At 36.4% G+C, this 27,236-nt stretch overlaps 1 protein-coding gene across 11 annotated transcripts in view; it reads right to left on the bottom strand.

Annotated features, from left to right (window-relative positions):
• Positions 1 to 27,236, bottom strand: part of SLC4A10 (solute carrier family 4 member 10) — a 475,347-nt gene that overhangs the window by 181,872 nt on the left and 266,239 nt on the right. For all 11 annotated transcript variants that reach the window (XM_082464954.1, XM_082464953.1, XM_082464958.1 and 8 more), the window contains one exon: positions 3,223 to 3,304. In XM_082464954.1, the coding sequence (XP_082321080.1) occupies positions 3,223 to 3,304 (82 nt within the window). The remainder of the gene's footprint in view (positions 1 to 3,222; positions 3,305 to 27,236) is intronic.

Below are 27,236 nucleotides of genomic sequence, written 5' to 3'. Positions count from 1 at the left end.
AGCAATATTTGCACAATCATGCTCATAACAGCACTAGCCAAACAGCACAGCAGTATTTCACAATTGCTTCCAAAAGATGGAAGCAATCATGTCCATCGATAGATGAATGGATAAACAAAATGTAGTATATACATACAATGGATATCATTCAGCCTTAAAAAGGAAAGTAATTTCTAACACTACAGCATTGATACAACTTCATGACATTATGCTAAGTGAAATAAGTCAGTCACAAAAGGACAAACACTGCATGATTTCACTTCTGTGAGGTATCTAGCGTAGTCAGATTCATAGAAACAGAAGATAGAATGGTGTTTGCCAGGGGGAGAAGGAAATGGGGAGTTGTTGTTACGGAGTTTCAGTTTTCCAAGATGAAAAAGTTCTGACACTGCTTACACAACACTGTAAATATATTTAACACTATTGAACTGTATACTTAGAATTGGCTATGATGATACATTTTATGTTATGAATTTTTTACCACAAAAAAAATTTTTTTTAATTTTTTAAAAAAAGCAATCCAGTTGTTTGACAGAATATTCTTGACTGGAAATCGATCCGCTCAGTCAAAATGGCTAAAATAATAGCATATCATCTTCAGCTACTGAGTTTTCTTCTCTTTGTTATCATCTAATTATTAATAAGACATACTATTTTTAGCAACTTATTAATTTGCTCTTATGCCTGCAGAAAATATAACAATGGTCATATCTGAAAAAATAAAATATTCATTAAATTTTTTAAAAGTTCAGGCATCCATTCTGAGAAAAGCTGGACACGGCTGAACAACGAAGAGAGAATGGAGATGTTTAAGAATAACTGAACTCCCTAACTATCCCTGTCCCCCACCCTTCCCCCTGGTAACCATAAATTCGTTCCCTAAGTCTGTCTGTCTCTGTTTTGTAAATAAGTTCATTTGTATCATTTTTTTAGATTCCCCGCATATAAGTGATAAGGGAGTTTCGGATTGACATGTACACACTGCTATATTTAAAATGGATAATCAACAAGGACCTACTGTAGAGCACAGGGAACTCTGCTCAATAAAAAAAAAAAAGAACTGAAGAGGCACTTGGTTATTTTTATTAGGCCCATGTGGAAACTGACCCCACCCATCCATCCACCACCCTTACCCTCAGTAATGCCACCTTTCTCTCTGGTGCTCTCCCACTTACCCACGTTATATTATATTATGCTACCAGTTGATGTTTTCCTGAACCGTGACATCCACCTCATTGCCCCTGCGTTATTTTCCGATTCAGGGTAATCAATCTGGGAACCACTAACAGATGTATTAACTCTCTGTGTGCATCACAACAGAATCCCCCACGGCATCCTCAAATGCCGGAATGTTTATCTACTTAACATGATCTGGGAGCAGAACAAATATTAAGAAAGTCAACATAGATAAGGTTTTTCTTATTTTCTTTCAAAATTCTAAAATGTTGCCTTTGCATTCTGTGATGTTAACTTCAATCACCAGTGACTAAGTCACAGTTATTCACTTCTGGGATTAAAATACCCACTATAGACATCAGCAAACAGAACAAAATCTGATTTATCCAACTGTGCTTTGCCAACCAGAAATCTCTTTTAAGAAGCATTGTACACTGTTATGTGTATTCCCAGTAAAAAGAAATGTATGTAATACATGTTGATACAACAATTAAAGGGACTGTATTAAATCTTATTTTTGTATTATGTATTTTCCATTCAAAGGGACCATTTAATATTTTACTGTAATTATTTATAAATTACCGTTAACCGCTAATTATCTGTGTGTGGATTATCAATCACAATCTTTAAACCCAAGATGATGTTTCACTGGAATTGAGTATATTTTTACACTAAGTTCTTGATTTATTAGGTTTACTTGTGTGAGTTTAGTGAATATAAGCATAGCTTAAGTCATGGTATGACATAAGTAGGACAGTAGCTATGCTGCTTTTCAAATCTAAAGAAAAATTCGCTTTATATTAGACATTACTGGGTTAGATTTTTCAAGTTTCTGCTTCCTTTAATTTGTGTAATGAATATGGATAGCATGCAAATTACTACGCCTGCCCAGTAAGTATAACCTTTCCAGACCTTGGGTGCTTTCTGTGCATCAAGCAAAATGTCAAACACAGAGTGGGTATAGTTGTTGAAAGTTGTCTCTAAATAGTATGTTAACTCTTCTGTTATTTAATTGTTGTAACTAAATATAAGACCCAATAATAATGAATTTAACCGTAATTTAAGTGGCTACAATTCTTAAGGGGAATGAACACTTACTTTTCAGCTGCTGTAGATTATTAGGAGCTATCTCTGATTAGTTTTACTTAAGATGATTTGGGTTTCACTTTTTAACAAAAAGATGAAAAACACCACATACCTTGTATCTCACTAGTAATAATTTCTTGTTAAAAAATTTAAATGAACTAATGGCGTGTATACATTAAATTGCAGTGGAATAATAATTGTCAATACTTATGTAACTCTTAGGCCAGGTACTATTCTAAGTATTTTTCCCTTATTTCTCATAAAAATTTAGGAAATATATTCCAGTGTTATCCTTATTTTAACAACAGAGAAAACAGGTGCAGAGAAGTTAACTAATCAGCTAAACCTTCCATAACAAATAAGGGACAGAGGTGATATTTGAACCCAATACAGTCTGGTTTCAGAGCCTCTATACTTTACGAGCATCTAGACCATACTACCTCCCTGTTGAATTATCTGACCTTCTTCCTACTGAAGAGAACACACACAAATGATGCCTCCAGCCCTCTCTCATATATATCTCAGTAAAACTAGAATACCAATTGTCCTTAACTCCCTTCCAGTGACAGCCTACTCTGACAACATAGGGTGAATTAGATGCCCCTCCTGTCCTCCCCTGTCACATAACACCCAATATGCTGGTCTGTCATAATTTTTTTCTTTTCATTCCCCAATTAATTGTAATTCCTTGAAGGAAGGATTATTGAAAGACTGGCACACAACACAGTACAGGAATATAGGAGAGGTTCAATAAATGTCTGTTGAACAAATTAATGCTTCTCATTGCTTGCAGGACTGACTATTGGCACTCCAGACTACACCAAAACAGTCATATCCACCCCACCACCACCACCACCATTATTACTCTGATATCAACTTTTGCAGTTCTCCACATAGCAACAAACTCCACATTTCTCTTTGAAACACCAATAGGTATCCCCCCCACCAAAATAGTCTTACCTTCTAAATCTTCTTTCTCAAAGTGTGTTTTGAGAATAGAACGAGTTCCACCTCTATCCACAACTGCCTCTTCATCATTTCTCTGTAGAATAGAGAGAAAGAAGACTAAATGATAATACATAGATTCTCTTAATTTCAGCAAATAAACTTTAATGTGATCTAATAATTTAGGGGTTTAATTCAGTAACATAAACCTACTTGTACATGACTATTCTATTTGATTATCAAGTGTTAGTTTACAAAAGACTAAGATTAACTTGACCACACATTCAGAGAAGGAATGTCATTTGATTTTCCACGAAACTGAAGGCAGTCAAACATTCCAGTTGGCATCATTTGTTAGTGAGATGAAAACTAGAAAACAAACAGTTATCCTGTCAATTTAGTAACATGTATTTTTATCTCTGATAAAGAACTCTTGTTAACAAGATGACATTTTGAACTATACAAGGAAAATATGAAAATCATTAGTGCTATGTCAGGTAGAAATAATTCCATTGCCATTATAAATGGGGTTGGGGGGAACTAATCTCTTGAAAGCAATTAGTAGCAATTACTATGTAAACTAAAACTCTAATGACTTTGTTTCAGTATAATGCATTTTATTCAAACTAAACTGTAAATTACAATCATGTGCATTAAACCTTCATTCAGTTTCTATAAATTTTTTACCTATTTAGAAGGGCTGGGCATAGGCTTTGTCTTCTGAACCCTGTACACATAACTCAAAATAGTATACTCAGTGATTTGGTACTCAATAAAATAATGGGGGAGGTGTGAGCATAATCCATTTTGACCATGCAGGAATGGACAAAATATGAAATACTGAATGAAGTGAAATACGAATTATTTACAACTTTTATCTGTGAATGCCCAGGTAAAAATTGCCTTAAAAGTGAATACCGAGTACAAAAGGAGAAATGAAAAGGTAGACTAAAGTTGAATGAAACCTTTCAAGATCTATTTCTAAGCCTATTCTAGTTTATTACTATTAGAAAAGTAAAAGATTTTTTGTTTCTTCTTTGAAAGCTTTTTAATTCCTGAACATAATCTTAATAAAGATTTGTTCTCCATGTTTGACAAATCAGTACTTTCAACTGCAGGAGTATAGACATATCTCAGCCTAAAAAGATCAGCTCTCGTATGCTTCAAATGCAGCACAATATGCAGCAGAAGGACATGTTTTATAGCCTATAGTCCTGTTGTCTTTCTGACAACTTGTACTGACACAAGTCAGGGTAAAGTCTTTGAAATCAGAGTTAGATAAACTTACACTATAAATGAGAGAAAATGAGAGAAAAAAATTAAAATGAAGATAGATTTCAGAACCCATTGCTCTTCTGTTTGGCAAAGTTTAAGAAAATCTGTTGGTTTAACCAATAATAGCAATAGAAAAACTAAAGTTGAGACTTTTATAATTTTCCTGAACCAGACAAATTCAAGTTTCAGCCTATTTTGAATCTGTTCTTGATACATTTACAAATCAAATTTACCCTCTGTGCAAGACATTTTCAAATATATGTCACACTAGAATACAACTCTGCCCTCTGGGGTGTTGTTAGGAAGAATGCCAAAAACTAAGTCATGCATCCTTGTTCAAAGGTCAGAAGGAACACTATTCCAATATAACTCAAAATGGCAGTCTCTGAAAACAACTGCAAAATGGAAAGCTTATATAGAATACACAAAGATGTTTCCCCCTATACAATAAATATTTGATTTTGATTTCAAGGACCTGAAATAATTTTCAGCTTATACAAAATGTTTTTTCCCTTTATTTATATAAAGCATGTATACTGTCCACATACAAAAGATAATTCTGTTGAATCGCCAATGTTGAGATATTGAGAGAAAATCAAATTTTGCAGCAGAAGTAGAAATGGAATCTAAATAGGAAATAGCTGATTATTTAATTACTATGCAGGTTACAAGCAGAAGTGACCTAATTTTAATTTTTCTTTAAAAGAAAAAGAACTAGAAGCTAGAATATGAATATAACTCAATGTAAGTGACTCATTTTGTAGTTTCATATTATCCTCTTTTTAAATACTCTCTGGATGTTCCATATTTTCAGCTGAAAACTCCCAAGATACAGATTAATGTTAATACATATACTGAAATTCCTCTACTTTGGCTATAGCTCAAAAGATCACTTCAATATTATTCAAGACTTTTTAGCAGAATATTTCCCTTCCCCCTTATTACCAAGAGCAAGTAAGTATGAGGTGTGATGATGGGAATGCAGAGGGACTTATGGCACTGGGTGCCACTCTATGCAGTAATAGAGCAATAAGATACATTTTCACTTCATTTTGAACTGTTACTATCTTTAGAATTGGTGAACATCAAATATATTAGTGCACCCTAATTTCCATATGTATTTACTCACCTAGGAACAAATTTTAGCACTGTGTAGGGAGAGAACACATAAATATATTACATTGCCTTTCAATACAATTCACCCTTACTACACTGTTGGGTAAATGTTTATAAGATGATTGAGTCCAGTAAATAGTATAGGGCAATGTTTTAAATTTGGGGGGAACGTGGCCCATATTGAGAAATATATATCCCAACACAGTCACATATTCATATACATGTAATAAAAACAAAAGTTTCACAAACCAGCATTTACTCTTAGTATAAAAAATGCACTCTGATATTTTCTGTTCCAGGGTATACTATTTCATTTAGAAGTCCTAGTCACTACCCATTAAATTTATTTCAGGACTGAAAAATGGCTTGTGACATGCAATTTGAAAAACATTGGTATAGACTATGGCCATGAGACAAACTAACAGTAACTAAATTCACACAGAAATTTCTTCTAGACTTGTTTGTAAATATCATTAGCTCTATGAATATGTAAAAATCACCTTTTTCTGATTTACCAAAGCTCTTGAGCACAGCCATCAATGAAATAAACTTTTCTAGTTTTACAAACCAAAATCTAACAGTAATCTTGTGAGCAGGAAAACTCAAACTTTTTAAATATCCTTTTAATTCTCATCTCATTTGAAAATGAATAGAGGAGAAAGCAGTTCATTTTCAATTCAGAATTCTTTCTTCCTTAGAACTATTTATCATATCATTTTTAAAAAGTAACCACTTTTTCTGCCTTTTTTTTTAGGTATTAGATATTAGGATAGTATTGTGTGCTGTATACTCTCCACTAACCCTTACAGATCCACTTTCCACTCTTATTCACCATGCTCTGTGTCTTTACAGACTGCATCGCTAGGATCCCTTGTCTTTTAGCTTCCTATTGAGTTCAGCCAATGAGAGATAATGACAGAAGACTATAGAGCTGGGAGGAGAGAAACATGGCCCCTGTTGGACCATAGTTTGGCAATGGCTGTGATCTTCTATCAAACACCAAATCGCTTGTCATGTGTCTCTTCTACAGCTATAGGTCTTGCTGGTTTGCATTAACTGCTCCCCCACCTTGCTCCTTGAGGCCTAGAAATAGTGACCGTTTCTGACTGTTGCAGGTTTCTGGGATTTCACTAACCCTCGCTGATTACCCTTTATCCTGCCCACACTTTTTAAAAAAATTTTTATTGGAGTATAGTTGATTTACAATGTTGTGTTAGTTTCTGCTGTACAGCAAAGTGAATCAGTTATACATATACATACATCCACTCTTTTTAAAATTCTTTTCCCATATAGGCCATTACAGAGTATTGAGTAGAGTTCTCTGTGCTATACAGTAGGTCGTTATTAGTTACCTATTTTATATATAGTAGTGTGTATATGTCAATCCCAATCAGTCCTTTCATTAAATTCTTTTTATCACCCTTCTTGAGTGACCATCTCTTTCTTGCTATGACCCTGATTTACACGTCACATTTATTTCAATGACTAAAAGCCATGGTATCAAGTTTCATAGAGATGAACATATAATCAAAGTGGTAACCTACATACATAACTTTGACTAAGAACTATCTATCAAAAAATACTGTTGAATGTTTAATTATGTACAATTATTTATTTTGTTTTTATCTTTTGCCTTTAGGAGACAGACCCCCAAAAAATATTACTACCATTTATGTGAAAGAGCATTCTGCCTATGTTCTCTTCTAGGATTTTTATGGTTTCAAGTCTTATATGTAGGTCTTTAATCTATTTTGAGTTTATTTTTATATATGGTGTGAGGAAATGTTCTAATCTCATTCTTTTACATGTAGCTGTCCAGTTTTCCCAGCACCACTTATTGAAGAGACTGTCTTTTCTCCAATTGCTTTTTGCCTCCTTTGTCATAGACTAATTGACCATAGTCACATGGATCTATTTCTGGGTTCTCTATTCTGATCCATTGATCTATGTGTTTATTTTTGTGCCACTACCATGCTGTTTTGATTTCTGTAGCTTGGTAGTATAGTCTGAAGTCAGGGAGAATGATACCTGCAGCTTTATTCTTTTTTCTCAAGATTGCTTTAGCAGCATTATTTTCAATAGCCAAGATATGGAAGCAACCCAAGTGTCCATCAACAGATGAATGGATAAAGAACATGTGGTATGTATATATATATGTATATACATATATAATGTATAATATATATAAAGAAATATTACTCAGCCATAAAAAAGAATGAAATTCTGCCATTTGCAATGATGTGCATGGACCTACAGAGTATTATGCTTAGTGAAATAAATCAGACAGAGAAAGACAAATACTGTGTTTTCACTTATATGTGAAATCTAAAAAAATAAAACAAATGAATGCATAAAACAAAATAGAAACAGACTCACAGATACAGAAAGCAAACTAGTGGGTACCAGTGGGGAGAGGGAAGGGGGAGGGGCAAGATAGGGGTATGGAATTAAGAAGATACAAAATACTATGTATAAAATAGATAAGTGGGAGACATTCAAGATGGTGGAGGTATAAGATGTGGAGATCACCTTCCTCCCCACAAATACATCAGAAACACATCTACATGTGAAACAACTCCTACAGAACACCTACTGAACGCTGGCAGAAGACCTCAGACTTCCCAAAAGATATATATATTTTTTCCTTTTCTCTTTTTGTGAGTGTGTATGTGTATTCTTCTTTGTGTGATTTTGTCTGTATAGCTTTGCTTTTACCATTTCTCCTAGGGTTCTGTCTGTCCGGTTTTTTGTTTGTTTGTTTGTTTACTATAGTTTTTAGCACTCGTTATTATTGGTGGATTTCATTTTTGGTTTGGTTGCTCTCTTCTTTCTTTCTTTTTTTTAATACTTTATAATTTTTTTATTTTTAATAATTTTTATTTTAATAACTTTCTTTTCTATTTTTCCTTCCTTCCTTCCTTCCTTCCTTCCTTCCTTCCTTCCTTCCTTCCTTTCCTTCCTTTCCTTCTGAACTGTGTGGCTTGACAGGGTCTTCGTGCTCTGGCCTGGTGTCAGGCCCATGCCTCTGAGGTGGGAGAGCTGAGTTCAGGACATTGGTTCACCAGAGACCTCCCAGCTCCATGTAATATCAAACAGCAAAAGCTCTCCCAGAGATCTCCATCTCAACGCTAAGACCCAGCTTCACTCAATGACCAGCAAGCTACAGTGCTAGATACCCTGTGCCAAACAAATAGCAAGACAGGAACACAACCCCACCCATTACCAGAGAGGATGCCTAAAATCATAATAAGGTCACAGACACCCCAAAACACACCACCGGATGTGGTCCTGCCCACCAGAAAGATATGATTCAGCCTCATCCACCAGAACACAGGCACCAGTCCACTCCACCAAGAAGCCTACACAACCAACTGAAACATAATTAGCCAATGGGTACAGACACCAAAACCAATGGGAACTATGAAGTTGCAGCCTGTAAAAAGGAGGCCCCAACTCAGTAACTGAAGCAAAATGAGATGACAGAGAAACACACACAGCCAATGAAGGAGCAAGGTAAAAACCCACCAGACCAAACAAATGAAGAGGAAATAGGCAGACTACCTGAAAAACAATTCAGAGTAAAGAGAGTAAAGATGATGCAAAATCTTGGAAATAGAATGGAGAAAATAAAAGAAATGCTTAACAAGGACCTAGAAGAATTAAAGAGTAAACAATGATGAACAACACAATAAATGAAATTTAAAATTCTCTAGAAGGAATCAATAGCAGAATAACTGAGGCAGAAGAACGGATAAGTGACATGGAAGATAAAATAGTGGAAAAAAATACCACAGAGCTGAATAAAGAAAAAAGAATGAAAAGAATTGAGGACTGTCTCAGAGACCACTGGGACAACATTAAATGCACCAACATTCGTATTATAGGGGTCCCAGAAGAAGAAGAGAAAAAGAAAAGGACTGAGAAAATATTTGAAGACATTATAGTTGAAAATTTCCCTAATATGGGAAAGGAAATAGTCAATCAAGTCCAGGAAGTGCAGAGAGACTCATACAGGATAAATACAAGGAGAAACAAACCAAGACACATATTAATCAAACTACCAAAATTAAATACAAAGAAAAAATATTAAAAGCAGCAAGGGAAAAACAACAAACAATACACAAGGGAAACACCATAAGGTTAACAGCTGATCTTTCAGCAGAAACTCTGCAAGCCAGAATGTAGTGGCAAGACATATTTAGAGTGATGAAAGGGGAAAACCTACAACCAAGATTACTCTACCCAGCAAGGATCTCATTCAGATTTGATGGAGAAATTAAAACCTTAACAGACAAGCAAAAGCTAAGAGAATTCAGCACAACCAAACCAGCTTTACAAATGCTAAAGGAACTTCTCTAGGCAGGAAACACAAGAGAAGGAAAAGAGGTACAATAACAAACCTAAAACGATTTTAAAAAATGGTAATAGGAACATACATAACGAAAACCCCCTTAAATGTAAATGGATTAAATGCTCTAACCAAAAGACACAGACAGGCTGAATGGATACAAAAACAAGACCCGTATATATGCTGTCTACAAGAGACCCACTTCAGACCTATGGACACATACAGACTGAAAGTGAGGGAATGGAAAAAGATATTCCATGCAAATGGAAATCAAAAGAAAGCTGGACTAGCAATTCTCATATCAGACAAAATAGGCTTTAAAATAAAGGTTATTACAAGAGACAAAGAAGGACACTACATAATGATCAAGGGATCAATCCAAGAAAGAGATATAACAATTGTAAATATTTATGCACACAACATAGGAGACCCTCGATACATAAGGCAAATACTAACAGCCATAAAAGGGGGAACAGACAGTAACACAATCATAGTAGGGGACTTTACCACTCCACTTTCACCAATGGACAGATCATCCAAAATGAAAATAAATAAGGAAACACAAGCTTTCAATAATACATTAAACAAGATTGACCTAATTGATATTTGTAGGACATTCCATCCAAAAACAACAGAATACACTTTCTTCTCAAGTGCTCATGGAACATTCTCCAGGATAGACCATATATTGGGTCACAAATCAAGCCTTGGTATATGTAAGAAAATTGAAATCGTATCAAGTATCTTTTCCGATCACAACGCTATGAGACTAGATATCAATGACAAGAAAAAATCTGTAAAAAATACAAACACATGGAGGCTAAACAACACACTACAAAATAACCAAGAGATCACTGAAGATCAAAGAGTAAATCAAAAAATACCTAGAAACAAATGACAGTGAAAGCACGATGACCCACAACCCATGGGATGCAGCAAAACCAGTTTAAGAGGGAAGTTTATAGGAATACAATCCTACCTCAAGAAACAAGGAAACTTCTCAAATAAACAATCTAACCTTACACCTAAAGAAACTAGAGAAAGAAGAACAACAAAACCCTAAGTTAGTAGAAGGAAAGAAATCATAAAGACCAGAGCAGAAATAAATGAAATAGAAACAAAGGAAACAAGAGCAAAGATCAATAAAACTAAAAGCTGGTTCTTTGAGAAGATAAACAAATTGATAAACCATTAGCCAGACTCATCAAGAAAAAAAGAGAGGACTCAAATCAATAGCAATAGAAATGAAAAAGGAGAAGTAACAACTGACACTGCAGAAATACAAAGGATCATAGAGATTACTACAAGCAACTATATGCCGATAAAATGGACAACCTGGAAAAAATGGATAAATTATTAGAAAAGCACAACCTTCTGAGACTGAACCAGGAAGAAATAGAAAATATAAACAGACCAATCACAGGCAATGAAATTGAGACTGTGATTTAAAATCTTCCAACAAACAAAAGCCAGGACCACATGGCTTCACAGGCGAATTCTATCAAACATTTAGAGAAGAGTAAACACCTATCCTTCTCAAACTCTTCCAAAATATAGTAGAGGAAGGAACACTCCCAAACTCATTCTATGAGGCCACCATCACCCTGATACCAAAACCAGACAAAGATGTCACAAAGAAAGAAAACCACAGGCCAATATCACTGATGAACATAGATGCAAAAATCCTCAACAAAATACTAGCAAACAGAATCCAACAGCACATTAAAAGAATCATACACCATGATCAAGTGGGGTTTGTCCCAGTAAAATAAGGATTCTTCAATATATGCAAATCAATCAGTGTGATACATCATATTGACAAATTGAAGGAGAAAAACCACATGATCATCTCAATAGATGCAGAAAAAGCTTTTGACAAAATTCAACACCCATTTATGATACGAACCCTCCAGAAAGTAGGCATAGCGGGAACTTACCTCAACATAATAGAGGCCATATATGACAAACCCACAGCCAACATCTTTCTCAATGGTGAAAAACTGAAACCATTTCCTCTAAGATCAGGAGCAAGACAAGGTTGTCCACTCTCACCACTCTTATTCAATATAATTTTGGAAGTTTTAGCCACAGCAATCAGAGAAGAAATAAAAGAAATCCAAAGCAGAAAAGAGGAAGTAAAACTGTCACTGTTTGCAGATGACATGATACTATACATAGAGAATCCTAAAGATGCTACCAGAAAACTACTAGAGCTAATCATTGAATCTGGTAAAGTAGCAGGATAGAAAATTATGGACAGAAATCTCTTGCATTCCTCTACACTAATGATGAAAAATCTGAAAGAGAAATTAAGGAAACACTCTCATTTACCATTTCAACAAAAAGAATAAAATACCTAGGAATGAACCTACCTAGGGAGACAAAAGACCTGTATGCAGGAAACTATAAGACACTGATGAAACAAATTAAAGATGATACAAACAGATGGAGAGATATACCATGTTCCTGGATTGGAAGAATCAACATTGTGAAAATGACGATACTCCCCAAAGCAATCTACATATTCAATGCCATCCGTATCAAACTACCAATGGCATTTTTCACAGAACTAGAACAAAAAGTTTCAACATTTGTGTGGAAACAAAAAAGACCCCGAATAACCAAAGAAATCTTGAGAAAGAAAAACGGAGCTGGAGGAATCAGGCTCCCTGACTTCAGACTATACTACAAAGCTACAGTAATCAAGACTGTATGGTACTGGCACAAAAACAGAAATATAGATCAATGGAACAGGATAGAAAGCCCAGAGATAAACCCACGCCCATATAGTCACCTTATCTTTGATAAAGGAGGCAAGAATATACAGTGGAGAAAAGACAGCCTCTCCAATAACTTGTGCTGGGAAAACTGGACAGCTATATTTAAAAGAATGAAATTAGAACACTCCCTAACACCATACACAAAAACAAACTCAAAATGGATTAAAGACCTAAATGTAAGGCCAGACACTATAAAACTCTTAGAGAAAAACAAAGGCAGAACAATATATGACATAAACCACAGCAAGATCCTTTTTGACCCACATCCTGGAGAAATGGAAATAAAAACAAAAACAAATAAAAACAAATGGGACTTAATGAAACTTAAAAGCTTTTGCACAGCAAAGGAAACCATAAACAAGACCAAAAGACAACCCTCAGAATGGGAGAAAAATATTTGCAAATGAAGCAACTGACAAAGGATTAATCTCCAAAATATACAAGCAGCTCATGCAGCTCAATATCAAAAAAACAAACAACCAAATCCAAAAATGGGCAGAAGACCTAAATAGACATTTGTCCAAAGAAGATATACAGATTGCCAACAAACACATGAAACGATGTTCAACATCACTAATCATTAGAGAAATGCAAATCAAAACTACAATGAGGTATTACCTCACACCGGTCAGAATGGCCATCATCAAAGAATCTACAAACAATAAATGCTGGAGAGGGTGTGGAGAAAAGGGAACCCTCTTGCACTGTTGGTGGGAATGTAAATTGATACAGCCACTATGGAGAACAGTATGAAGGTTCCTTAAAAAACTAAAAATAGAACTACCATACGACCCAGGAATCCCACTATTGGGCATATATCCTGAGAAACCATAATTCAAAAAGAGTCATGTACCACAATGTTCATTGCAGCTCTATTTACAATAGCCAGGACATGGAAGCAACTTAAGTGTCCATAAACAGATGAACAGAAAAAGAAGCTGTGGCACATATATACAATGGAATATTACTCAGCTATAAAAAGAAACGAAATTGAGTTATTTGTAGTGAGGTGGATGGGCCTGGAGACTGTCATACAGAGTGAAGTACGTCAGAAAGAAAAAACAAATATCCTATGCTAACACATATATATGGAATCAAAAACAAAAAATGGTTCTGAAGTACCTAGGGGCAGGACAGGAATAAAGACGCAAACGTAGAGAATGGACTTGAGGATACGGAAAGTGGGAATGGTAAGGTGGGACGAAGTGAGAGAGTGGCATGGACATATACACACTACCAAATGTAAAATAGATAGCTAGTGGGAAGAAGCCACATAGCACAGGGAGATCAGTTTGGTGCTTTCTGACCACCTAGAAGGGTGGGATAGGGAGGGTGGGAGGGAGATGCAAGAGGGAGGAGATATGGGGATATATGTATATGTATAGCTGATTCACTTTGTTATAAAGCAGAAACTAACACACCATTGTAAAGCAATTATACTCCAATAAAGATGTTTAAAAAATTAAAAAAAAACACTTAGCATGTTCACTCTAAAATAGATAAGAAACAAGGATATACTATACAACACAGGGAAATGTAGCCATTATTTTGTTATAACTTCAAAAGGAGTATAATCTATAAAAATGTTGAATCACTATTGTGTACACCTGAAACTAATATAACTTTGTAAATCAAGTATATTTCAGTAAAAAAAAAAAGCCACCTAAATAAATAAATACAGCCACCTCTGTATTTTTACAAATAGAGTCTCTATACAATCTGTAAGAATAAAATACAATTCAAAAATGTTTTGATTAACAAAAAAAGATACTGTTGAATGAAGAGTAGAGGACAAAATGGTGGGGAAGAGACTCTGAATCATCAAAGAGTTCTCAATAGCATAAATAACTCAAGAATGCTTTATTTCTGGGCTTCCCTGGTGGTGCAGAGTTTACCAATCCGCCTGTCAATGCAGGGGACGCGGGTTCGAGCCCTGGTCTGGGAAGATCCCACATGCTGTAAGCAACTAAGCCCATGCACCACAACTACTGAGCCTGTGTTCTAGAGCCCGCAAGCCACAACTACTGAGCCTGCATGCCACAACTACTGAAGCCCGCACACCTAGAGGCCGTGCTCCACAACAAGAAAAGCCACCACAACGAGAAGCCCGTGCACCGCAACAATGAGTAGCCCCTGCTCACCACAAATAGAGAAAGTCCGCGCACAGCAATGAAGACCCAACACAGCCAAAAATAAATGAATAAAATAAATTTATTTTTTAAAAAAAGAATGCTTAATTTCTGAAAGGAATTAAAAATAGAGTATAGAGTAAACTTCTGGATGTGTGATAAGGGAGTGAAAAAGAGTGAGTAACTAATCAAATGTAAGTATTAAACTTATGTGAAGAATGTTCCCTGTAACTGAAGGAATATATGTATATATTTCTACCCATGAGGATCCATGTAGAAATTACCTTTTATTCAGTTTACAAGGTCTCTCTCAACCTATGGATTAATATCTGGTTTAACATTAATGAAACAGTTTCCAGTATTGATTTAAGAAGTAGTAGAAACATATAGACACGTATTTTATAAACATGACCTGAGAGTTCATTTCTTAAGTGTTTATTTCCAAGGGCTCCAAACTTGTCAATTCTCATTAATGTTAAAATACTTCACAGAAAATTAAGGTTGATTTTACTCACTTCACTAATGTTAAAACATGCTGTTGTTGGGAGGGGGGCAAGATGGCGGAACAGTAAGAGGTGGAGATCACCTTCCCTCCCACAGACACATTAGAAATACATCTACACGTGGAATTGCTCCTACAGAACACCCACTGAATGCTGGCAGAAGATGTCAGACCTCCCAAAAGGCAAGAAACTCCCCACGTACTTGGGTAGGGCAAAAGAAAAAAGAAACAACAGAGACAAAAGAATAGGGACGGGATCTGCACCAGTGGGAGGGAGCCGTGAAGGAGGAAAGGTTACCACACACTAGGAAGGCCCTTCGCGGGCGGAGACTGCAGGTGGCGGAGGGGAGAAGCTTCGGAGCCACGGAGGAGAGCACAGCCACAGGGGTGCGGAGGGCAAAGCGGAGAGATTCCCGCACAGAGGATTGGCGCCAAGCAGCACTCACCAGCCCGAGAGGCTTGTTTGCTCACCCACCGGGGCGGGCGGGGGCTGGGAGCTGAGGCTTGGGCTTCAGAGGTCGGATCCCAGGGAGAGGACTGGGGTTGGCGGCATGAACACAGCCTGAAGGGGGCTAGTGCACCACAGCTAGCCGGGAGGGAGTCCGGGGAAAAGTCTGCAGCTGCCGAAGAGGCAAGAGACTTTGTCTTACCTCTTTGTTTCCTGGTGCGCGAGGAGAGGGGATTCAGAGCGCCACCTAAACGAGCTCCAGAGACGGGCGCGAGCCGCGGCTATCAGCGCGGACCGCACAGCAACAGGGGCGCAGAGGGAAAAGCGGAGAGATTCCTGCACAGAGGCTCGGCGCCGAGCATTGTTCACCAGCCCGAGAGGCTTGTCTGCTCACCCGCCGGGGAGGGCGGGGCTGGGAGCTGAGGCTTGGGCTTTGGTCGGATCGCAGGGAGAGGACTGGGGTTGGCGGCGTAAACACAGCCTGAAGGGGCTAGTGCGACACAGCTAGCCGGGAGGGAGTCCAGGAAAAAGTCTGCAGCTGCCGAAGAGGCAAGAGACTTTTTCTTGCCTCTTTGCTTCGCGGTGTGCAAGGAGAGGGGATTCAGAGCGCCGCCTAAACGAGCTCCAGAGACGGGCGCGAGCCACGGCGATCAGCGCGGACCCCAGAGACGGGCGTGAGACGCTGGGGCTGCTGCTGCCGCCACCAAGAAGCCTGTGTGCGAGCACAGGTCACCCTCCACATCGCCCCTCCCGGGAGCCGGTGCAGCCCGCCACTGCCAGGGTCCCGGGATCCGGGGACAACTTCCCCGGGAGAACGCACGGTGCGCCTCGGGCTGGTGCAATGTCATGCTGGCCTCTGCCGCCGCAGGCTCGCCCCGCCTCCTCCGTACCCTTTCCTCCCCCCCGCCTGAGTGAGCCAGAGCCCCCGAAGCAGCTGCTCCTTTAACCCCGTTCTGCCTGGGCGGGGAACAGACGCCCTCAGGCGACCTACACGCAGAGGCGGTGCCAAATCCAAAGCTGAACCCCGGGAGCTGTGCGAACAAAGAGAAAGGGAAATCTCTCCCAGCAGCCTCAGAAGCAGCGGATTAAAACTCCACCAACAACTTGATGTGCCTGCATCTGTTGAATACCTGAATAGACAACGAATCATCCCAAATTCAGGAGGTGGACTTTGGGAGCAGGACATATTAATTTTTCCCCTTTTCCTTTTTTTGTGAGTGTATATGTGTATGCTTCTGGGTGAGATTTTGTCTGTATAGCTTTCCTTTCACCATTTGTCCTAGGGTTTGGTCCGTCCGTTTCTTTTTTTTTTTTTTTTTTAACTTAAAAAAATTTTCTTTTCTTAATAAATGTTTTCTTAATAATTTTTTCCTTATTTTCTATTTTTAAAAATTAAAAAATTTTTTTCTTAATAAGTTTTTTCATATTTTTTATTTTAAAAAATTAAAAATGTTTTTCTTAAATTTCTTTCTTAATAATTTTTTTCTTATTTTTTATTATAAAAAATTAATAAATTTATTTTAAAAATTAAAAAAAAATTTTCTTAATAAATTTTTTCTTAATAATTTTTTTTCTTATTTTTTATTATAATAGCTTTATTTTATTTTATCCTTTCTTTCTTTCTATTTTTTCTCCCTTTTATTCTGAGCCGTGTGGATGAAAGGCTCTTGGTGCTCCAGCCAGGCATCAGGGCTGTGCCTCTGAGGTGGGAGAGCCAACTTCAGGACACTGGTCCACAAGAGACCTTCCAGCTCCACGTAATACCAAACGGCGAAAATCTCTCAGAGATCTCCATCTCAACATCAAGACCCAGCTTCACTCAACGACCACCAAGCTACAGTGCTGGACACCCTATGCCAAACAACTAGCAAGACAGGAACACAGCCCCATCCATTAGAAGAGAGGCTACCTAAAATCATAATAAGGCCACAGACACCCCAAAACACACCACCAGACGTGGACGTGTCCACCAGAAAGACAAGATCCAGCCTCATCCACCAGAACACAGGCACTAGTCCCCTCCACCAGGAAGCCTACACAACCCACTGAACCAACCTTAGCCACTGGGGACAGATACCAAAAACAACGGGAACTACGAAGCTGCAGCCAGTGAAAAGGAGACCCCAAACACAGTAAGATAAGCAAAATGAGAAGACAGAAAAATACACAGCAGATGAAGGAGCAGGATCAAAACACACCAGACCTAACAAATGAAGAGGAAATAGGTAGTCTACCTGAAAAAGAATTCAGAATAATGATAGTAAAGATGATCCAAAATCTTGGAAATAGAATAGACAAAATACAAGAAACATTTAACAAGGACGTAGAAGAACTAAAGAGGAACCAAGCAAAGATGAAAAACACAATAAATGAAATTAAAAATACTCTAGATGGGATCAATAGCAGAATAACTGAGGCAGAAGAACGGATAAGTGACCTGGAAGATAAAATGGTGGAAATAATTACTGCAGAGCAGAATAAAGAAAAAAGAATGAAAAGAACTGAGGACAGTCTCAGAGACCTCTGGGACAACATTAAGTGCACCAACATTCGAATTATAGGGGTCCCAGAAGAAGAAGAGAAAAAGAAAGGGACTGAGAAAATATTTGAAGAGATTATAGTTGAAAACTTCCCTACTATGGGAAAGGAAATAGTTAATTAAGTCCTGGAAGCACAGAGAGTCCCATACAGGAAAAATCCAAGGAGAAACACGCCAAGACACATATTAATCAAACTATCAAAAATTAAATATAAAGAAAACATGTTAAAAGCAGCAAGGGAAAAACAATAAATAACACACAAGGGAATCCCCATAAGGTTAACAGCTGATCTTTCAGCAGAAACTCTGCAAGCCAGAAGGGAGTGGCAGGATATACTTAAAGTGATGAAGGAGAAAAACCTACAACCAAGATTACTCTACCCAGCAAGGATCTCATTCAGATTCAACGGAGAAATTAAAACCTTTACAGACAAGCAAAAGTTAACAGAATTCAGTCCCACCACACCAGCTTTACAACAAATGCTAAAGGAACTTCTTTAGGCAAGAAACACAAGAAAGGAAAACACCTACAATAACAAAGCCAAAACATTTAAGAAAATGGGAATAGGAACATACATATCGATAATTACCTTAAATGTAAATGGATTAAATGCTCCAACCAAAAGACACAGACTGGCTGAATGGATACAAAATCAAGACCAAATATATATGCTGTCTACAAGAGACCCACTTCAGACCTAGAGACACATACAGACTGAAAGTGAGGGGATGGAAAAAGATATTCCATACAAATGGAAATCAAAAGAAAGCTGGAGTAGCAATTCTCATATCAGACAAAATAGACTTTAAAATAAAGACTATTACAAGAGACAAAGAAGGACACTATATAATGATCAAGGGATCGATCCAAGAGGAAGGTATAACAATTGTAAATATTTATGCACCCAACATAGGAGCACCTCAATACATAAGGCAAATACTAACAGCTATAAAAGGGGAAATCGACAGCAACACAATCATAGTAGGGGACTTTAACACCCCACTTTCACCAATGGACAGATCATCCAAAATGAAAATAAATAAGGAAACACAAGTTTTAAATGATACATTAAACAAGATGGACTTAATTGATATTTATAGGACATTCCACCCAAAAACAACAGAATACACATTTTTCTCAAGTGCTCATGGAACATTCTCCAGGATAGATCATATCTTGAGTCACAAATCAAGCCTTGGTAAATTTAAGAAAATTGAAATCGTTTCAAGTATCTTTTCTGACCACAACGCTATGAGACTAGATATCAATTACAGGAAAAGACCTGTAAAAAATACAAACACATGGAGGCTACACAATACACTACTTAATAACGAAGTGATCACTGAAGAAATCAAAGGGGAAATCAAAAAATACCTAGAAACAAATGACAATGGAGATACGACGACTCAAAACCTATGGGATGCAGCAAAAGCAGTTCTAAGAGGGACGTTTATAGCAATACAAGCCTACCTCAAGAAACAGGAAACATCTCGAATAAACAACCTAACCTTGCACCTAAAGCAATTAGAGAAAGAAGAACAAAAAAACCCCAAAGCTAGCAGAAGGAAAGAAATCATAAAGATCAGATCAGAAATAAATGAAAAAGAAATGAAGGAGACAATAGCAAAGATCAATAAAACTAAAAGGTGGTTCCTTGAGAAGATAAACAAAATTGATAAACCATTAGCCAGACTCATCAAGAGAAAAAGGGAGAAGACTCAAATCAATAGAATTAGAAATGAAAAAGAAGTAACCACTGACCCTGCAGAAATACAAAGGATCATGAGAGATTACTACAAGCAACTCTATGCCAATAAAATAGACAACCTGGAAGAAATGGGCAGATTCTTAGAAATGCACAACCTGCCGAGGCTGAACCAGGAAGAAATAGAAAATACGAACAGACCAATCACAAGCACTGAAATTGAAACTGTAATTAAAAATCTTCCAACAAACAAAAGCCCAGGACCAGAAGGCTTCACAGGCGAATTCTATCAAACATTTAGAGAAGAGCTAACACCTATCCTTCTCAAACTCTTCCAAAATATTTCAGAGGGAGGAACACTCCCAAACTCATTCTAGGAGGCCACCATCACTCTGATACCAAAACCAGACAAAGATGTCACAAAGAAAGAAAACCACAGGCCAATATCACTGATGAACATAGATGCAAAAATCCTCAACAAAATACTAGCAAACAGAATCCAACAGCACATTAAAAGGATCATACACCATGATCAAGTGGGGTTTATTCCAGGAATGCAAGGATTCTTCAATATACGCAAATCAACCAACATGATACATTATATTAACAAATTGAAGGAGAAAAACCATATGATCATCTCAATAGATGCAGAGAAAGCTTTCGACAAAATTCAACACCCATTTATGATAAAAGCCCTGCAGAAAGTAGGCATAGAGGGAACTTTCCTCAACATAATAAAGGCCATATATGACAAACCCACAGCCAACATTGTCCTCAATGGTGAAAAACTGAAACCATTTCCACTAAGATCAGGAACAAGACAAGGTTGCCCACTCTCACCACTATTATTCAACATAGTTTTGGAAGTGTTAGCCACAGCGATCAGAGAAGAAAAAGAAATAAAAGGAATCCAAATCAGAAAAGAAGAAGTAAAGCTGTCACTGTTTGCAGATGACATGATACTATACATAGAGAATCCTAAAGATGCTACCAGAAAACTACTAGAGCTAATCAATGAATTTGGTAAAGTAGCAGGATACAAAATTAATGCACAGAAATCTCTTGCATTCCTATACACTAATGATAAAAAATCTGAAAGTGAAATTAAGAAAACACTCCCGTTTACCATTGCAACAAAAAGAATAAAATATCTAGGAATAAACCTACTTAAGGAGACAAGAGACCTGTATGAAGAAAATTATAAGTCCCTGATGAAAGAAATTAAAGATGATACAAAGAGATGGAGAGATATACCATGTTCTTGGATTGGAAGAATCAATATTGTGAAAATGACTCTACTACCCAAAGCAATCTACAGATTCAATGCAATCCCTATCAAACTACCACTGGCATTTTTCACAGAACTAGAACAAAAACTTTCACAATTTGTATGGAAACACAAAAGACCCCGAATAGCCAAAGCAATCTTGAGCACGAAAAATGGAGCTGGAGGAATCAGGCTCCCTGACTTCAGACTATATTACAAAGCTACAGTAATCAAGACAGTTTGGTACTGGCACAAAAACAGAAATATAGATCAATGGAACAGGATAGAAAGCCCAGAGATAAACCCACACCATATGGTCACCTTATCTTTGATAAAGGAGGCAAGCATATACAGTGGAGAAAAGACAGCCTCTTCAATAAGTGGTGCTGGGAAAATTGGACAGGTACATGTAAAAGTATGAAATTAGAACACTCCCTGACACCATACACAAAAATAAACTCAAAATGGATTAAAGACCTAAGTGTAAGGCTAGACACTATCAAACTCTTAGAGGAAAACATAGAACACTCTATGACATAAATCACAGCAAGATCCTTTTTGACCCACATCCTAGAGAAATGGAAATAAAAACACAAATAAACAAATGGGACCTAATGAAACTTAAGCTTTTGCACAGCAAAGGAAACCATAAACAAGACCAAAAGACAACCCTCAGAATGGGAGAAAATATTTGCAAATGAAGCAACTGACAAAGGATTAATCTCCAAGATTTACAAGCAGCTCATGCAGCTCAATATCAAAAAACAAACAACCCAATCCAAAAATGGGCAGAAGACCTAAATAGACATTTCTCCAAAGAAGATATACATATTGCCAACAGACACATGAAAGAATGCTCAACATCATTAATCATTAGAGAAATGCAAATCAAAACTACAATGAGATATCATCTCACACTGGTCAGAACGGCCATCATCAAAAAATCTAGAAACAATAAATGCTGGAGAGGGTGTGGAGAAAAGGGAACCCTCTTGCACTGTTGGTGGGAATGTAAATTGATACAGCCACTATGGAGAACAGTATGGAGGGTCCTTAAAAAACTAAAAATAGAACTACCATACGACCCAGCAATCCCACTACTGGGCATATACCCTGAGAAAACCATAATTCAAAAAGAGTCATGTACCACAATGTTAATTGCAGCTCTATTTACAATAGCCAGGACATGGAAGCAACCTAAGTGTCCGTCATTGGATGAATGGATAAAGAAGATGTGGCACATATATACAATGGAATATTACTCAGCCATAATAAGAAATGAAATGGAGGTATTTGTAGTGAGGTGGATGGAGTTAGAGTCTGTCATACAGAGTGAAGTAAGTCAGAAAGAGAAAAACAAATACAGTATGCTAACACATATATATGGAATCTAAGGGAAAAAAAAAAGGTCATGAAGAACCTAGTGGCAAGATGGGAATAAAGACACAGACCTACTAGAGAATGGACTTGAGGATATGGGGAGGGGGAGGGGTAAGATGTGACAGGGTGAGAGAGTGGCATGGACATATATACACTACCAAATGTAAAACCGATAGCTAGTGGGAATCAGCCGCATAGCACAGGGAGATCAGCTCGGTGCTTTGTGACCACCTAGAGGGGTGGGATAGGGAGGGTGGGAGGGAGGGAGATGCAAGAGGGAAGAGATATGGGGATATATGTATATGTATAGCTGATTCACTTTGTTATACAGCAGAAACTAACACACCATTGTAAAGCAATTATACTCCAATAAAGATGTTTAAAAAAAAAAAAACATGCTGTTAATAACTGGTAACATCTCACATACCACATTATTTTCATACTTTGCTTTAATAATGTGTTGCTACTGTTTCATTAAAGACATGCAGAATTTTAACTCGTTGTACCCATCTCATTACTTTTTATTTTAAATAATGAAAATAAGAAAATTAAACATTAACACTTGGATTCAATGTTAATATTAATCATATACATCCATATTTACTCTGGAGCCCTCCTATTTTTTTCAGTTTTCCATGTAAGCTAAAGTATTTTACAAATATAAAAAGGTCAGCTGTTTAATCTGTAATTGCATTATGCTGTATTACATAGGGCAATAGATGTGAAAGCATCAGCTCAGAGATTAACATTTCATAGGAGTTCAGTACATACTAGCTGAACTGAAATCTAAGCATATGTCAGGCCTAACTTTGAGTGTCACTTAGTATATTATAGTTTAATAAAATAAGTGAACCCATATATTTTTACTAGCATATTATTTTGAAATTAGGTATTGAAAATCTTGCATCTACTTTAAAATATAGACTATACCATTTCATGGTAATACAAGTTCAATCCATCTATTTTATACACTGTATTAATTAACTCATATGAAACATATTTAAAGTAGTCCAATAAATCACTCTTTCTCCTTTCTGGTGTTTATTTAAATAAAAAAGAAGTGAGTCTGCTTCTAAAGTGTCTAATTGGGGAGGTGGCAATTAGGTTTCATTTGCTTATGCGAAGTAAATGTGTTATTTCGTCTTTACACATTCAAGAATAAATAGAACTGAGAATAAGAATTGGAGAGTAAAACCCTCTGTCATAGGAATAAGGATAAGAAGGCATAAACTAAATAATCATGTAAAAATTTTAAGATTCTTCTCATCTCATTTACTTGGAAAACTCCACCTGTGCAAACATTAAAGACCTGTTGGGGGCTACACATTTATGTCAGGTGTGTTAATCTGTTGAAATGAAGTACTCCAAAGTCAGGTTGAAATACTGAAATGTTGAAATGCTGAAAAGCTCAGTGGTGAAAATCTTCCAATGCTAAGCTATTTCTGGCTCAGGATTAATTTCATCACAACATATAGTACTGTACTTATTACTGCCACTGTGATCCAAAGAATACTGTCTCTCCTGTCAGGTCTTCTAGGGGGCCTAACATCTCATGGTTTAAGGATAAAAAGTGTTTGAGAAGTTAAGAACAATTTCAACTAGCCAAAAATATTTTAATGGGTAGTGATACCTTCATGATTGAGTTCCTGCCTTGTTTGCCCACCTCATCCTCCAGATTTGTTTGTTTTGAATTCTGGACTTGACTCTTGCCTTGTCATTGAGTCCTCTTACAGCCTCATTTCTGCAGATAAACCCAATTCTGTACCCAGAAAAATGATGCTAACTGCTGCTAAATTTCCTACTGCTGCTTCATGCTGTCTCTACTCTGTTCATATTGCTTGCATGTAAAATGCCCTACGAGGCTCCACCTGTCTTTGTAGGCCTTCCTTATTTGTCCTGCTGTGTCCTTCCCTAAGCATTTGCCACATCCCCATGATCTTGTTTGGAGCTCAAGTACAAGTTTTGGTGGTATAATCTGTCCCTCTGCTGCTGATACTCCCTTTAGGAGGTCAACATAAAGGCAGTATTGGATAAACACTGAGGGTTTGTATGTGGGGCCACATATCTCCTGGATTTAAGTCTTGTTTCAATTAATTCCTAGCTGTGTGACTTCACAATTTTATGTAATCTCTCTGCATCTCGAGTGATTTATTAATACATGTAAAGTTCTTGAGTTTGCCAAGCATGTATTAAGTTCTCAGTAAATGTTAATTATAACATTGTTATTTATATTATTATTTGCACTATCAGAGCCACAAAAATCAGTAAGACCTAGCTCCTTCCCTCAAAGAGTTTATAGGCTTCATGTTAGGTACAATGCACAATGGTATCATGAAAGAAATTCATACAGGTGAAACTCAATCATAAAGATTATTATTTTTCTCCAAGAAAGTCAGTAAAAACTCCATTAAAAGCGACACTTCAGTTGATTTTTAAAAGATCAATGTATCTTTGCAAGGCAGACAAGGGGACAAAGTGGTAGTTTGGGCATAAATATCAAGAAAAAACCCTATTTATCTGAATAAGGGTGAAAGACATTAGTAGGACCAGAGAAGGACTACTGATTTGGTTCTCCTTACAATGCAAATGCCTAGAAAGAAAATGTCTCCTAAAACCTGGGACAGGATAAAAAATCCTGATGTGCAAAAAGTAGAATTTCTAGAAAGTGGAGAAATAATAATTACATAGATAATATTCTTAAAATTTAAAACTCCATGAACAGGTAAAACAGTGGGCTGGAGAGACAAGAATTAAGGAACTGGGGAAAATATCTGAAAAATTATACAGAATATATCACAGAATAACAATGTGAAAAATATGAAATAGATAATTTTTAAATGAAGGATAATATGGTAAAGTCTAACATGTACGTAATTGGAGTTCCAGAAGATGAGAATAGAGAAAATGAGGGAGAAGTACTGTTTGAAAATAATAGGTGAAAAAATTTCCAGAATTGATAGAAGACATGAATCCTCAGATTCAGTAATCACAAACAGTATAATTAAAAGACAATTCACACGTAGATATATCATGTGAAACTGCAGAATGACACATTTTTAAAGCAGCAAGGGAAAAAAAGAGATTACCTACAAAGGAATGACAAACTAACAAAAATAGAAGCCAGAAGACAGTAAAATAATATCTTCAGGATACTAAGAAAAAATAATTGTTAATCTAGAGGTAGATACCCAGCTAAGCTATCATTCAAGAAAGGCACTTCAGACAAATAGAAACTGAGAGAATTTATCACTAAGGCATCCTTTCTAAAGGAACTTCTAAGTATATATTTCAGAAAGAAATAAAATGATCCCAGAAAGAAGGTATGAGATGCAAGAAGGAATCCTGAGCTAAGAAACTGAAGGACATAAACAAATATAAATAAAATAAAAATAAGATGAATTTAAACATTACTTCATGATATCTAAGATCCTTTCCAGTTGTACAATACTTGAATTTTTTTATATTCAATTGTTTTCTACTTCAGTGTAAGGGTCATTTTTGTCTGTATTAAGTACCTATGTGTACTTCAGCTTACATTATAAAAATGAATTATAACATTTATAATCCTTCCATATATTAATACACTTTTCCATTCCTGATATTTTTACTGAGATACTATGGACTTGTTGGAGACATAAGTATCAATTATAGGAAGGAGATAAAGGTATACAGATACATTTTTAAGTAAAATTATCAATTTCTAACCTTTCCATTGTGAATAAAGGCTTGTTCTTTTCAACTTTGTAAGAATCTACAAAATTAGAGTACTGCACAAGTATTTAACCTTCCCATCACAAATTAGGACAGTTCTGAGTTGGCCTACATACAAAATAGTCAATTATATGAGTTATTTAAACTGAAATAAGCCCATAGTGTCTGTATTTTAATGATTTATAGGTGAATTGGACTTGAATATTCAATAATTTGCAAACTTAAGAAAGAAAGGAGTTTTCTAATATAAGTAAATCAAACAAATCAAGTCAGAGAGTAGGAATAATAAAACAATATTTGTAAAGCATTATGGATTAAATAAATAAGGAAATTTCAAAATATTTTTACATAACTAAAATTGTTCTGAGGAGTAACTAATAAAACATTAGAAGATGAACTTCAATGATAACAAGCAGTAAAAAGAGATACTTCAGGTATATGCTTAAGCTACAAAAAGTATAGTGTTTAAATAATGTAAAAAGTAAAGTAAGCAAGTCTAAGCAGTTATATAATTTTTTCTTTAGCCTCAGTGATATGTTTTATCATATCATTAGTAAAGTGGTACAAATCTGAGTAGTCATGAAATTTACTAAAAAAATTAACTTCTATTACATTTAATAGTAACTCTAAGCAAAGCAATTTTCCTAATTATACACATGTCAAAAATGTGGAGAGTGAAAGGAGAAGGGCCACTTTATTTACTTTCCCCTTTAAATCTAAAAAAGGAGAAAACCAAACCAAAAAAAAATCTGTGCTCTTAAATTTTCTAATTATGTCAAAATTCAAGGGACATAGAGAAAGAAAATTAAAAATCTTAAACATGGAAAA

This window comes from Balaenoptera physalus (assembly GCF_965194825.1).
Source record: "Balaenoptera physalus genome assembly, chromosome: 6".
Classification (NCBI taxonomy): domain Eukaryota; kingdom Metazoa; phylum Chordata; class Mammalia; order Artiodactyla; family Balaenopteridae; genus Balaenoptera; species Balaenoptera physalus.
The sequence above is the reverse complement of the archived record's forward strand: the minus strand, read 5'-3'. Positions and strand labels throughout refer to the sequence as shown.